General features: G+C 35.1%; 1 protein-coding gene across 4 annotated transcripts; it reads right to left on the bottom strand.

Moving 5' to 3' along the window:
• Window positions 1-972: 972 nt before the first annotated feature.
• LOC133668425 (phospholipase SGR2-like) lies at window positions 973-14418 on the bottom strand. 4 transcript variants are annotated; one of them, XM_062088268.1, is made up of 22 exons: window positions 14327-14418; window positions 13757-13958; window positions 13211-13311; window positions 12617-12811; window positions 11193-11348; window positions 10869-10940; window positions 10611-10763; window positions 9717-9767; window positions 9106-9276; window positions 7866-8015; window positions 6603-6668; window positions 5972-6508; window positions 5825-5888; window positions 5616-5737; window positions 5314-5386; window positions 5090-5192; window positions 4641-4734; window positions 4473-4535; window positions 3673-3721; window positions 3358-3455; window positions 2193-2239; window positions 973-1688 (listed from the first exon to the last, which is right to left on the bottom strand). In XM_062088268.1, exons 2-22 carry the CDS (start codon window positions 13956-13958, stop codon window positions 1445-1447), a joined length of 2811 nt encoding a protein of 936 aa, XP_061944252.1. In that variant the 5' UTR covers window positions 14327-14418; the 3' UTR covers window positions 973-1444. The 4 variants fall into 4 exon arrangements, with proteins under 4 accessions (XP_061944252.1, XP_061944250.1, XP_061944253.1 ...); XM_062088266.1 differs by lacking the exon at window positions 14327-14418 and adding an exon at window positions 14039-14320; XM_062088269.1 differs by lacking the exon at window positions 14327-14418 and adding an exon at window positions 14039-14320 and having other exon boundaries at window positions 3358-3452.
• Window positions 14419-15875: the final 1457 nt, after the last annotated feature.

The raw sequence follows: 15875 nt of genomic DNA, 5'->3' as shown, positions 1-15875 counted from the left end.
CTAACCCTGGGAGAGTTGGTGGGGACACCAGACCCACACCACAAACTACACGAGTATATGGACGGAGGCGACGTAGGATGGCCCAGCCCGTCGCGCTTTGGTTGGGGGACTAAGCCCATTTGGGTCTATTTCATTGTAATTTTATTTATGTAGCCAATTTGGGCATGCTCATTGTTATTTTATTATTTATGTTAAACAGTTTAATTTGATGGGCCGAGCCCAGTGGGATGTTCTAAGATTTACTATTTATATGTTCTATCATCTTGAGACAGGAACAACTATTGATAATTAATGAAAATTGCAGATTTTTGCATCTCCCTACTCTCCTCCTCTCTCTTCTTTGGCTTTCTTCTTCTCCTCTTCTTCCTCTAGGCTTCTTTCTTTTCCCGGCTTTAATTCTTTTGCTTGTTGTCCCGCGTCATAATGTCTCTAGTGTTTGGCTGGCAGAGTACTAGGGGTTCATAAGGAACTTAGAAAAGTAATGTTTCAGCAATCAGTGATGGACTTAAAAATCAGAACAATTGAACAACGACTGAATTTTACTGAGTGGACTCATTAACTTTCTTGACGTATAGAAGATGGACACCTGCAATTATAGTACTATTGATCTAGTCTTTAAAGGTCCAGTCCTTCAATTAATCCTCCAGCAAGAATGCTCTAGTTGCCAGTAAAATTAACCATCCGAAGGAATTTCTACCGTTCCTTGTGCAGAAATAAACCTTACCCTCAAAATTCAGTTCTGGCATCCAAAAATCTCTTCCATTGCTCGATGATTTTGCACCAGAAGGTGAAGCTAGGCTGCAAATGTAGCCAGGATAGTGTTTACCTTGATGAAACTAAAATTGATACAAGTATTCAAAACCCACACAGGAATTGTTATACCAGAAATTTGAAATTACCTTTTGAGGTAAGCAGACAGAAAGCATGCACACGATATAAAACGAACCCTGATATGATACAAAGACGCCTTGATTGACACTCTTTCTGTCAGTAAGAAAGTTGACAGTGAACCTTCCATTCGTATAAACATGTTACAGTGGTTATAACCAGTGGTACAGAGTTCTAGTTCGTATTAACATGTTACAGTAGTTATAACCAGTGGTACAGAGTTCTAGTTCTGGCATTCGTACTGTACATTTTTACAGTTTTTGCAACCTACATTTTCACAGACCTGCATTTCTTTTTATGCACAGAACATAAAACAAGACATCTACTGTGTGAAACTATGGTTGAGTAACTACCCTATAACTATCATCTACATGCAACCGCCTCAAATTCCATATCAACTTCGTTCTAAAATCTTTGAGGCTGCACTAGAATTGGTGACCCGCCCCCAGTCTGATGATGCATTTAGCGCAAGATCATTTAAGATAAACAATAAGGCCAAGCCCTGTTAAATGCAGCTGCAGCTGCATCTAAATCTGGCATACAGCAAGAACTTCAGTCAGCACTTGGGGCTTTTCATATATTTATTGGCTTTCTTTGAGAAGTTTTTAGCCATCATTCTGTCAGAGAATGTCAAAGGGAGTTCCTCATTAGTTTCACTTTGATCATACCATCCTGTGGAACCAATCTCATCTTTTGAGGTGCCTCCACTAGATTCTGCAGGTAAGTTGGGTTCTTCAGGTATCTCCCTATACAAGTGTTTTAAAATGAAGAGAGCTGTGTCTTGATCCCTCCAATAGTTCCTGTTCATCGTGATTCACCAATTAAAAAAAGCACTTGCATTTTCTTCCAGGAACAAAATGGAGAGCAGACTAGCAGTGCTAACAAATTATAAAAAAGAAAAAAAAAAAAGAGACAGACATGAATTGACTTGGGAACAGCAAGCAAAAGCCATGCAACTTCCTTCAAGAAACCTCCTTGGAGAGATAAAACAACCTACATGCAAGTAATGCATCCCATCCAAAGGCATTATATTCTCTACGGGGATATGGCTGCAACACATTTCAATGATACATGCACAACATGTTACGCATTTTAATTAACAACTCAGGGTCTTCTTGTGAACATAACCAGTTAAACAGTCCTAAGCTTCTAGCAAAGGCTTAATATTCAAATATATCCCCATTAAGTTCAACAATCGTGACCAATTTTGTAAGAAAATTTGTCATACTCCGGTACATGGAAACCAAAGGGATCCCAAATCTTGATTTAATAAATTTCTTGATCTCAAAGTTAAAGGAACTTACGTGTGCGCTCCAATGGCTTGCAGATATGGATGTTCAAATGTTTTATCCTGCATGGTTAACACAAACACGGGTTAGGGAGTGGAATCAGATATGTGCTGACAATTATGATATATAGGAAAACTAAAAGTCTTGTACAAAGTGAAGCAACCAGGACATAACTTTTCTTTGTTTGGATTAAATTGTATCCCTACCCCAAAAAAATTATCAGGTACGGCAAAAATTTTGGGCATCTGTTTCATCACAATTTCTGAACTGGCCATGTCACAAACTGACACAAGCACAAACCTAGTTCCCCAGATCCCTAGACATCCATGGAATTACATATATGATCTGGAAAGGAGCTGCCCATGATCAATTTCCATTGTTGAAGTGCCAAGATGACACCACCTCACATTCTATCACTAGTACCAATGCAATACAGCAGTTCTACCAAATCATATTAGCGGTGGTATGACAGATCCGTGGAACCATAAACAAAAACGTTAAATCCCTCCCAAAATGCAAACATCATTAATATTGCTTTTAGTAATTCAGATTATCTGGGGATTAAGCTATACAGATTCCATCTGTAGTATAAAATTAGTCAAGTTATCACAACAGCAAATAGACAGTAGTGAATGCTTCTCTAAACCTATCATATCAGCAAATGTCAGAATGAGATGCAAATAATTTTGTTGTTAAAAAAAGCTAAAAAGAAAGCATTTCTAGACCTATTATATTGGTGAATTTCAGAATAACAAACAAATGTAATTGATATAGAAAATCAACAGAAAAAAAAAACACCTAGGCTGTCACCAATACCAATGAAATAAACATTTATGCAAAACTGGAAGCCAAATGGTGAATATTAAGGGAATCTATACACCAGTGGATGTTAAAAGTAGATAACCACATTCCCATGCAGAATTTTGTTCCGTTTTCTTTTTATTCATCAGAGTAGTAAAAGCAGAAAAAATTGTGTCCCTGTATTTTTCAGAAAGCATCTGCATTAATGATGCTGACCCACATATTCAAGTGCATCCACATGCACATGCATGCACTCACATGTGCCAACTGCACAACAAAGTTGTGGTCAAAGAAATGTCCCATAAGCGCTAAGCAATTTCAACAGAGTGAAATAATAGTACAGCTTTAAACAAAACCATGAAAATATACTGCTACGCACTTGAAGCATGTGGTCTATTCTTCCTTCACTTCCAGTTAACCTCTCCATCATTATTGAGCCATATGTTCTCTCTTCTTTTTCATTGACATTTTCTGCTTCTTAAACACAAATAACAAAAAGATTAATGATAAAAAAAATGTTGATGAGATTATAAATAGTTTTTATAGGAGGAAAGGAGATCTTTTCTTTCCTGTTTTCTAGGGGGGCTGGTGTGTGTTGGGGGGGGGGGGGGGGGGGGGGGGGGGGGGGCGATGGTATGAAGAAACTGAAAGAAAAGCAACACAATGAAAACAAAGAAAATTTAAATTTCTCTACCTTCTTCGCTATCAGCAATTTTTGATTGGCAAACTGTAAGCACCTTGACCTGTTTAAATACCAAAACTTTTAGTACAATGCCTATAAAATCTCCTCTAACATGAAGAGAAACCAGGCGTGTATATATAAGGCATTGGTAACTATGTTTCTTGTAAAACATGGACCAACTCAGCCAGCACAAACGCAAGCTGAACAGTGATTCCAACATGGATTAACAGATAAAGAATCAATTCAATTCTCAAGTAGTCCTGAATAGCTAGCTAAATATTGAGCATGCACATGTCTATTTATGCATCCCCTAATCTTCCCTCTAAGTATAGATGTGCACATCTGTTCTGATGCATGAGTGCTGTCACTTGCGTAGGTCTTGTTGTGTCAGTAGACCCTATCATTTTAACATATCACCAAAGGGCATGTAGTAGGTTCACTGCAAGGCCTTGGGAGAGAAGGAGTGTCTGGGAAGGCTCAAAATAAATCAGTTCAGGATATTTATACCTTCCATCTTACCTCTTCTAAATCAAAAATCCTTCAATATGGGATATTTAAGCTCAGGGTGAAGTTTAGAGTGGGAAATTTAGAATACACAGATTCAAAGGTAAAGAGAAGACTTGCAAACCAAGAGATTTGCAGATTTAAGAATACTCAACACCAGCTAGCATTTAACAATTCATCTTTAACCTTTTTCCCACTTAAGTAAATAACATTATTGAAAGAAGCATGTACCACTTTGCACAAAGATTAGCTTACTTCATGCAAACAAAAGAAAGAATAACCTTGGGAAATCTTATGGAGCTTATTACCTTCACAACGTTTAGATGATTTATTATTGCTTGAGAACGAGCAGCCAAATCTTCAGTGAACTCCTGCATAACAGAGTGTGAACAAATCAGGAAGAATATAGGGAGATAAAAACCTAGGATGGTGGAAGTCCCTTATATGCGCAATCTATTTTTCTTGAAGAGCCTCACCTGAAACCCAATATGCAACCTTCTTCCACCTTTGTGGTAAGGAATAATAACTGGGCGCTTGCTGATAAATTCTTTACAGACAAGAGGTTCTATTCTGTATAAAAAATATTGAAATAGCTTTTATAAATTGTACCAAATTAAGGAAAGACCACCACGACTAAATAGGAAAACAAACAGAAAAAAAAAGGAGTATGAGACCAGGCTCAAACACACAAAAAGGTATAGGAAATGTAACACACAGGGAACTTGGATTTTGTGAGTGATAAGTGAAGAGCAGAGGGAGGGGTGTTTGACACTTCTCCCAGTTTGGAAGAAATATAAACAGATCAAAAGTTCATCCCAAGACCATTCTCCATCTTTTTTCATAGCAATAAGATGACCACTATTCACAAGCGGAAAAGCAAATTATAAATGTTTTAACACATGAGAATCGATCAGCAATGGCAAACCTATATGCTACAGGATCAAATGGGTGAAAAATGTTGAGCATTTGACGACATGCTGGCATTTCTTCACTGATATTTTCCTCTGCCCAATATTCTTTCCCTTTCCCTGGAATATTGATGAAAAGCAACTGTTAAAACTAGATTTTGAAAATGAGACATGCTGTTTCAAGTATTAAAAATAAATGCAAAGGAAATGTTCAAATAAGACATGCCATTTCAAGTATTACCGAGTCCAATCCGAACATTATGAAGAGAAAGAAAGACTCCAAGAGGTGATCCAACAGCATAGAATGTGTCAACCTGATATATAAGCATTCAAATAAAAATAATGGCAAGATCTATCAGATACTTTGTGTAGTCTCAGCTACAATGTGAAATTCGTAATGAATAAAGTTTCAAAAAAGTTTCCTCTCCCTTCTGCAGTCTTAATTTGAAATGCAATCGCACACAGAGTTGGTGAAAGCTAGCATACCACCACAACATAGAGATAGAAGAAAATTACAAATTAAAGGAAAAAGAACTTATGTACCTTGAATTCAAGTTTTGTATACTTGATATAAGGGGTATAACTCTTTGATGCTTCATCTAGTCCAACTGCCAATTTCTTGGATATGGGTTGCTTTGTCATGCTTTCAGTTGCCTTTCCATTTTCTGTTTCACACATAAAACCCAGAGATACCAAAACATGAGTTCTTTCAGCTAATATGCAAGTAAATTATGTGATTTGATGCAACCCACCACTTGCATCTCCACCACCACACTTGAATTCCAACTCTGCTATTTTAGCTTTTAGGGAATCAATCTGCAATCGAGAACATAAAGAGTCACATATTGAAAACCAATCTGAATAAATTCTAAAGAACATAAATAACCTAAAATGCAGACCTCTTTCATGAGCATATTAATTTCTTTTTCCTTGTTGCCGGCATTTTCACTGCCTTCCACTGCCCTGTTCTCCACACCACTCATTGGGTCATCTAACTTCATCTCTTTAGCTTCACATAAGTGATCTCTTTCCTGAGAAAACACTTCACTGGAGCCACAAACAAACTCATGGGGACTTTGTATTCCACGTATTTGCTTAAAATTTGAATCTGATGCAGCTCCAACCAACTCTGATGCAATGGGACTCAAGATTGTGGAAAATTCATCAGAAAGTCCATTCTCATGTACTAAAGTTGATCGTCCACTCATCATTTTTTCCTCAACAGGATCCACTATTTTCTTGTCTTCTTTGACTACATTGGAGATGTTATCCTCCAGGTTGGTTGACGTGCCACGCTTCGTATCAAGGGAAGATTCTTCACTCCTAGAGTATTCTTTATACATCCAATCCATTGGGAATGGAGAAGTCAGATTCTCTTGATGGCAGAGGATGTCGTATGAGAGGACACTTCCCAATGAATGACCATATAATGAAACCTTGATGAATTTTCACATAATATTGAGACTGTTCAGTAGAAATCAAGAGTATAGTTTGATGAAGAAACGGAGCAATTGCACAATGAGCTTATACCTTTCCATCATAACCAGGATTCCTCTTAAGGAACTTCAAATACAAGCGGTTTAATTGGTTTGATACCTGAAGCAAAGTGATACCGATCAACTTGAACTCCAAAAATGTTTGCAAGGGAAACCGAATTGCTTTAAACTTTCAACTTTAGTCCCCGTCAAATAAAATTATAATTTTTTGCAAACAAATTGGTTGAAGAGATGAAAAGAATAAAATACAACAAGGAATATAAAACAACATTACACAACATACACTTGCTGAAAGAACTTGAGCTATTATCATGAAGTGTTGCTAGCATCAATCAGGTATCAAGACTATCTACTGCTCACAAGCTAAGACATGGCTTAAAATATCCACAAACAATATTTAGGGTAGCTGCAAAACTTTATAAATTTATCCTGTGTTGCCATTTTCTTCTATTTGCCATGCTTCTCTGTTAGGAAACCAGTTTCCTACTTGTTAATTGTCAGGAATTCTTGAATATGAGCCTCACAGCACACACCATTTCTCCTTCAAAATTTTTATTCTCCTGACTTATTCCCTCCACTCCTTTTTTTTTTCATATATTTTATTAGAAAAGTATACCTTGTGTAGAACCGCTAGCATACAAGAAAAAATGACTATATCATAATTATTTAGTTACCCATAGTTCTAATTTGGAAATCAACTATTTAGGATGATTGTTATTCCAACTTAGTTCTTCCAACTTAATATAGACTAGATAATGCCAGATAATGTAAACTAGCATTTCTCATGGTCGCCTTGAAAATGTTGAGACTTCTTTTGTTTCAGGGAAAAAAACCAATTTACCAAATTGTTAAATTTGAACTTCTGTTGCAAGTCCAAGACCATGAAAATTGAGATCATAGCATTAGAGACCCATGACAGATGAAAAGGCTTTTGAAGTACATTGTTAAGTCAGGGTTCTCTTAAGGTAGCTCTTTCCCATAAGCATCCACTCGTCACATGCATAAAATTATTTTACTAGCAATCCAGAAAAAGTAGTGTCAATATGAGGTGCTTTTGTTTGTTTTCACTAATTCCTTTTTTATTTTCTATTTCTTATTTTTTTGGTTGGAAGGAGAAAACTTCCAGTTTGGAAAAGTAATTGATAGATTTTGAATATCCATTCCAGTAGATATATGTGAAGATGGAATCTCCATCTCATGACAGCATCCAAGGATGATTCTTTAAATGAGCCTTCTTTGCAGGATAATTAATAATTAAAAGGAAGAAAATATAATAGAAGGATCAAGTATGCAGTACCGCATTAATAATGTCTTGACGATAGATGGGGCTCATGTAGTACAATACATCATGAACTGTTGCACTCAGCATAACACGCAAACCACGTACACCATCTAAAGTAATCTTTTCAACCGCAGCTTCACCACTCAGCTTCAAACCCTTTCTCCACTGCGAAAGAAAAGAGGAGGGTGAAATATGAGAAGCAAACACGAAGACATGCAATCAGAATCAGTAAAGAAGTTTGCAAAGATTCTAATGTTAAAACAGATTGTCCAGAATATAAATGTCCACTTCTAACATAACTTGCCGATTTTTTGGTAAATCTGGAATTACAGCATATTATTTGTACAGAAAGTAAGCTGCAACATCCATCCATAAAACCATAAACACTATAAATCCATAAAGTAAGCTGCAATATTATTTTTATTGCTTCCTCTCTCTCTCCCTTTCTTTTTCCATATGGTTTGAGTGCACACCATGCAACTAAAGTAATGCAATAAAAATGTTCCAATGCAATCATCATATTCACTTTATTTTCTTCAAGGAGAGGGGGGATGTTAAAAATACCTTTACAGACGTCCTTGTCCAACATCTGTCAATTCATATTAAATCAATAGAGCTTATGCTCCTCAAAATCACATAAAAATTGATGAATTTATTAAGCAAACAAAATGAGGCAGGAGTCTCCATTCATCACAAGCTCCCAAGGGAGTCAACCAATACAAATAGATAAACAATTAATCAAGGGCTCAACACAAAAGTATGTCATCCCAGAAGGACAATTTAATTTTTCTTTTTTGAGCAGGTAATTTTAGTTGTCCACTTTGAAAGGTGGTGCAAAATATAAGAGATTGCCAGAAAGATCTTTTTATGCACAGAGAATTGCCAACAGTTTGAACATCAAGGGCTCAACACAAAAGTATGTCATCCCAGAAGGACAATTTAATTTTTCTTTTTTGAGCAGGTCATTTTAGTTGTCCATTTTGAAAAGTGGTGCAAGATATAAGAGATTGTCAGAAAGATCTTTTATGCATGGAGAATGCCAACTGTTTGAACATCACAAATTAAAGTTCTTGGGGAGTAATATTTTTGGAAATTGTCCATAATTAACTTGGATGTAAGCATATTAATAGATGTCTCCTTGAAAACAATTCTTGAGATCAATAATATTCAACAAACACAAAAATATAAGTGATGTCCCAAAGTTAGGACCTTCTCAGACAGACTGAATTTGCAATGGCAGTGGTATTTAATTTACCTGGCATGGGATAAAAAGAACTCGTTGAACACCTCGTTGGTATGAAGTAAGATGTTGTTCAGAGAGACTCGTAGTGATATGGCGGAAACTGCTAACATCATCAACCAAATTAGACTTCTCCAACCTTTGGCCAATACCATGAACCATAAAAACCACATGCTGAACAGGAACCTAGACCAAGAATACAAGATTAAAACCCTATGCTATTAACAAAGTTATCAAAACTTATTGCAGAAAGATATACAAAAAGGTAACAAATTCAGGGTCCAACATTACAAGCAGTAATTATTTTATAGCAAATTATGAAAAGAAAAGGAAAATCTGAACAAGATGCATATTTAACTAGGTATGTCTACAAGCTTTTTGCCACCACATTTTTATTTTCACGTTAACATAAAACAGCAAATATATAACTAAAAAGAGGGACTGGGAACAAGCCATTTGTAGCCATTCTCCTAATCCTAATGTTTGTAATTTGTAGATTAAGATGCAAAATTGAAAAGCACATCAAGAGAGAAATTGAGATCTACAAAGAAAAGATCATGTCATCACATTTTTTTGATATATAGATTAAATGGTCCAATACACATGCAGAACAAAATAGTGCATACCTTGGAACAGTAATCATCCATTTCCTCCTCCTTCTTTTGTCGTAGTTCATCCTAAAGTAAAAGAAAATGGCTGTTAATGGAAGCGACAATTTGTTTTTAACTTCCATCAGCCATAAGAAATTTCAGTGCATTCATCTTATCAATTATAAATTATTCATATATCAAGCATCATGTCATAGTAAAGTAAGCTGGGTCGTTAGCCAAGTTTATAAAACAAGAAGCACAAGAATAATGAATGTGAGCTAATGAAGGTAATCAGTGATGGCTGCAAGAGACGTAATGGCGGCAGTGTCATTGGTGGTTAGATGGAAATTGCGATCATTGCTGGTTATCACAAAAGGTTGGTTATAATGATGGTTAAACAGTTGAAATGAATATTGCAGGTTCCTTCCTGTTTCTAAATTTTTCAGAATTTTTTTCCCACAATTTTCAGGAACTGTTTCAGAAACAAGAAGATGAATCAAATACCTAACAGGCGTTCCATAAGTTTTGGTGAGTTGATTCTGACATGTATGCTTTAATTAGCATCAATCAAATTAATTAATTAATAGTGGCCCAATAACCAGAAGATACAATATCAACTCTCCCCTTCACACACAGGAGGAGAGAGAGCATGAGGATCCACTTCCACCATATCCAAGCAGGAACCATAAGCAAGTAAGAAATGTTGTTTTCAGCGTTAACTACAAAACCACGATGGTTTTAGAATATGGTAAACATGATGTGCATGGTTAAACATCAACCTGAAGGTTGACTTAGCCAAAGATGCAATCCTGCAAAAGTTACAAGGGTCATCTACAAAGACCACCTCTTACCTGACATTGACTGCACACACAGACAACAGATACATACAGTAACATATAAACTAGTGTCAGAGCAAAGTAAGAAATAAACCTGGGTTGGTTTTTCTGAGAGAGATGCAGAGTAGCCACGCCTTAACTTGATTCCATTCCAACTCAAGGTAATGATACTAGAAAAGCCAGAAGCATCAATGTTGAGCCAAGCCTCCCAGGTATTGTCTTCTCCGGTAAAAAGTGCATGGAGTCCCTATATTCACATTCAATCATATACTGATGTGCACCATATACTTCACTGGATAATAAGAACCCCAAAAAAAATGAAATCTCCCTTCTCAGAAAATGGTATACATACAGGGGTAGAGCCTTGCAGATCAACACGAGCTGCAAAAAGGCCAGATGGTTGAAAGGTCCTTCGATGCCAAACCTAAAGACAAATTCAAAGTTGAAGAAAGAAAGAACTTCATCATGGAAACAGAAGTAAAATGCAAGAAGACTGGACGCCTAAACTATACATTTTAAAAGAAAATAATGCTACTCCACTATGATTTTAACCGATGCACTTTTCAAACTCATGCAAACCTCTAATTGACATAACCAACAATTTGTGACAAGGAATTGATATCCAGTATGTTAAACAGCATGGATTGAAGGAGTAGATGTTAGTAAGAAAGCAAACCTGGCTCTGGTATGCAATCTCCAACTGCTCAGCTACGTCCTCTCGAAGAGGGAGCCAACCCAAGCCTCCTTTACGAGCAAACCAATGACCTCTCAAAACACGCCGATTTTCTCCATTCCAGTAAACAGGAAAACAATGTCTCTTCACCAGATCTACCTGCATATTGACATCAGGCCAGTTTTAGAAAATGTTTACAGGAAAAAATCTCCAAAAATTGTTGAATATCATACCAAGCGCAAGAAAAAATTGCAACAGAAAATCATTCATACATACTCAAATGCATGTTAGCAGCACAAGTCTCAGCAAAGATGGATTGACTGGAACTGAATTCCTTTTACACCATTAGTTCTTACACATAAATCAATGTGGCAGTAAATGTAAAATTTTAAAATGCAAGCAAATCCATGTGACAACATGTAAAAAAAATGCAAGCCATGATGCAAACGGTGTCGGGTGGCACACAGCAACAGCTTAAAATCCAAATAACCACCCATAATGCCAAAGGATATTTTTCTCTATGATCAAACTTCATCTATCAGTAGATTGCTCCACTCCCTCAAACACCTGACCGTATCTCCTATCCCACAAGCTCCAATCAAACAAGATCAGACCATTCTCCAAGAAAACATGTTAACCTCTATCATTAATATTACCAACTCATCAACTCAACTACCTCTGGCTATCCCTAGTGCACAAAGGAAGACAAAATCAGGCATCATAACTCAGCAGCAATAGAATTATGTAAAAGAAGGTGGTCCACAGATTTCATAGCCTTTACAAGCATGAAACATCATTTGATATAAACTTCATCCTCTTCACCATCATATCAATATTTCAGTAACTATGAGAAAGCTCCATCATCCACTTGAAAGAAACAAACTTAATTTGAACTCCTGAACTTTCACAACCTCTGGCATGGGAACTCATTCTCATTGGGGTAGGCTGCATAATTATTCTGTACACTTGTTTCCAATCAGCCTACAACAGAACCTATCATTAACCCGTCCAAACTAAGCACCATGAAGATAGGAGCATTATCTACAAAATCAAATGCCCGATCCTGTAAAGCCCTGAATTTAAATTGGAGTCCAGAGCATATCATCACCTATCATAAACATATAACTCTTTACAGTTGTGCCCATGTATATGCTAACATAACCAAATAGGGAGAGATGAACAAGCAGCTCTTAATCGAAGTCCTTTCTTGTCCACCTTGAAGGCAACATGTTTGCTAAAATTTTCCTGTCAATTATTGATGCTCTTTTCCAAACTGATCTGGGAAGAAATTCCAATATGATCTCCTTTTTTAAAATAAATGATTAAGATGTAGAAGACAGAAAAACAGACAGGGCCACAGAGATGTTGAAAATAAGGTTGGAAATTTCATAGTTAAAACTTCCATGAAAACAAAGGGCCTTACATACCTCATAGAGTCCTCCCTTTACAGGCACGCCAACTCTCTCCTCTTCCACTTCATGCAGTTGAGCTGCTCGTCCACCCGCTGGAGAATCAGCATTTTCTTGGGTATCAATCTTCTTGCTAGTAGTAGGCCAGCCATTTGGGCCTTCACTACATTCTGCATACTCTTTCCACCAACTAGAGAGCAATTCTTCTTCTCTCTGTGAATCATGAAATCCAAATTGGAAACAAAAAAGGTAAAAATGATTGATTTTTTTTTTAAGTTCTTGGGTTGATTCCAGGGCCAAAGGATTGACATATGTCGAAGTGAAGATATGTCTAGTTTCTCCATAAGGTCTTTCCAGGTCACTCTCTAATCTCTGCCGTAAACAATCAGGTTTCATAGCTTTGTACACATGATATCCAAAATAAAACCTACTGGAACTATGCCAATGAACGTCAATATAACATTTTAACTTTTGAACTGAATATACACAACATCATAAATGAGTGGATAGACGCTCATTTTGCATTCAAGAAAAAGTTTTCGAATAAGAAGAAGATACACATAAAATGCGGGTGGTTGAACAACAAATCAACAAATAAGTCTTTAAAATAACCTGCAAGAAAGATGCCTCTATTGCAAGAGAATCCCTCATACCAAAACGAAAATAGTCGCTCTTTCCCACAATCTCAGTGCGTGGGACTGAGGCAGCTAACTCTGCAGAAACACCAAAAAAAAATGAGGTTTTTTTTTCTTTCCCTTCATAATTTAGCAAGTTAGTTCTTTCTCTTCATGCATTAGCACAAACTAATATGAATGACAAAACATTAAGCCAAGCACCCAATTCCATGTGTTTAAGCCAAAAAAACATTTCAGAACCAAGCAAAGCAAATAAAAAAAATTGTAAAGCAAAATCAAGCAAAAAATAATCACAACTAAGTTCCCAAGTTCTTCTTGTTTTCCCCCCTACATACAAGTAAATTCATAGAAGTTAAATACTCTGAAAATGGAAAATTTCAACTCTAAAAGTCATTACCCTTTTCTGATGTTATCATAAACCTGGTAAAGCAAATTAATTTATTTTAAACAAAGAAAGCACTAGCAAACAACAAGATATGAATAAACTGACTAAAAACGGAGAAAGAAAGAAAAAAAAGCTAACCATTCTCTACCAAAGGCACCTTACAGAAATACCACTTAACATCACCACCATCAGATGGACTTCCAGTCTGAGCAAGATACTTTTGACGACCTTTACAATGCTCAATCACATCCTCCAATCTTGCAATATTCGAAGGCGTATTCTTTAGCAAATCAGGCAGTACTTGCTCTGAAATCGCCGGGTTTGCCTTGGAATCCGCCATCTAAACACCAAATTATCAAAACGGGCACACTTCAATAAAAGAAACCCACAAAAAATTCACACAAAAGGATCAAACTTCACCTCACTATTGCAATTCTTTGGGAAAATAACCAAATGGTTTTTGTTCAAAATGGCGAAAGATGATATTTACCAAAGAGAAAAAACAATATGAATGCAAATGGGTATTTTAACAAATACCCACAAGGAAAATGATAAAATATTGACAGAAAAATAAATGGTTCAAATGTTTAGAGGAAGTGGAAAATGTATTGCATGTAAGAACTGAGAAGCAAAATGGTGAAGAGTGGAAAATCCTGAAGAAGAAGCAGAAAGGTAGCTGGGTCTTGAATGGCAGGTAAGAAGAACAACCTGGACTCAAAGGAAATGGCGGTTGCGTGCCGTTTTACCTTCCAGTTTCCTCTTTTTTTTTCTTTTCCTTAATTTTTTGGCGGTGCTATTTAGAGCGTGTTTGGCAGTGTGGTTGCGGGTGCTTTTCAAATAATTTTTCGTGCCAAAATACATGTCAACGATGTTTTTTTATTTTTTAAAAATCATTTTTGATATCAGCACATCAAAACGATCCAAAATATACAAACCATATTAAATTTTAATAAAAAAAATTCAAATTTTTAAAAATACAGTCGCAACCACATTCCGAAACGGTGCCTTAATATTTATGCCCCGTATGCTACTTGATCTCACTTCGTGATTTCTTAAGTGAAAAATACAATGCAAATTACACTTTTTAAATTTTAATTTTTATTATTATTTTTATTAATTAGAATGTTTGATTTATCTTACGCATATTTTAACTAATTTCATGAAATCTAAAATTAATAATTATATAACCTTTCAATAACTTTAAGATTTGTAAAACTCGAATTGATAATTTTTAGTAAACAAATTTATAACATGACCAATAAACTATACTCCACAAAATTTTTAATTTTTAATTATAATTATTTATGTTTTAAAATGATTTTGTACATGTTTTAGTATCATTAAAATTAAAATATTTAGTAGAAACTATGAAAGTTTACATCATTAAGTGTCATTTTGTTTTTTGAAAAGGAAATTGTAAATGGATTTTAATACTTATTGAATTAAGCTAAAAGTTAATGCTTCCTAAAAAAATTATTATAAAGAAAATTAAAACTTTTATTATATTATTGTACAGGTAGAGAAGATAAAAACATTTCACTATGGATTGTAATATTTGAATCACAATAATATTAATAAAAATTTATAATTTATATTATATTATTTTATTTTAAGCTACTATTGTTATTCTTGAGTTTATATTGTCATACTTCCACATTATTTTTTGGATTAAAAGATATGGATGGGTTCATTTATATTTTTTATTAGTTTTCTTTCATGCCTTTCTTTTAGGTCTCCCTATGTTTTTTTTTTTTTTAGATCGTCTTTTGCAGAAGAAGATGAGACTAGTTTTCCAAGCTTACTACTATTATTATTATTATTATTAAATTTTAAAAAAATATTATTACTATTAAAGAAAATTGATTTGATTTGAAAAGTAAAATTAAAAATTATTATTATTTTCTTTAAACTCTTTAAAACCTTGCCTTTGTCTTCTTTAATCTCACTTAATCAATCCTAAAATATAATTTTCTTTAGAGATGATATAAAAATTGATATAATCTCACAAGGTTTTTTTTTTTGTTTGTTCCTCACAAATTTCTTCCTTCTTTTTCTTCCCCAAATGGTCAGCCATATATATATATATATATATATATATTCCCATTGTATCCATATTTCTATACTTTCTATATTTTTCAGATAATATTTTTTAAATTTTAAAATCTATTTATACTAGATTTAACCTAAGTGATATTGAGATTCATTAGATTTTATCCCACAATATTTATTTTTTAATATATTACTTTTGTTTAGTTTT

Source organism: Populus nigra, chromosome 11 (assembly GCF_951802175.1).
Source record: "Populus nigra chromosome 11, ddPopNigr1.1, whole genome shotgun sequence".
NCBI lineage: Eukaryota > Viridiplantae > Streptophyta > Magnoliopsida > Malpighiales > Salicaceae > Populus > Populus nigra.
The sequence above is the reverse complement of the archived record's forward strand: the minus strand, read 5'-3'. Positions and strand labels throughout refer to the sequence as shown.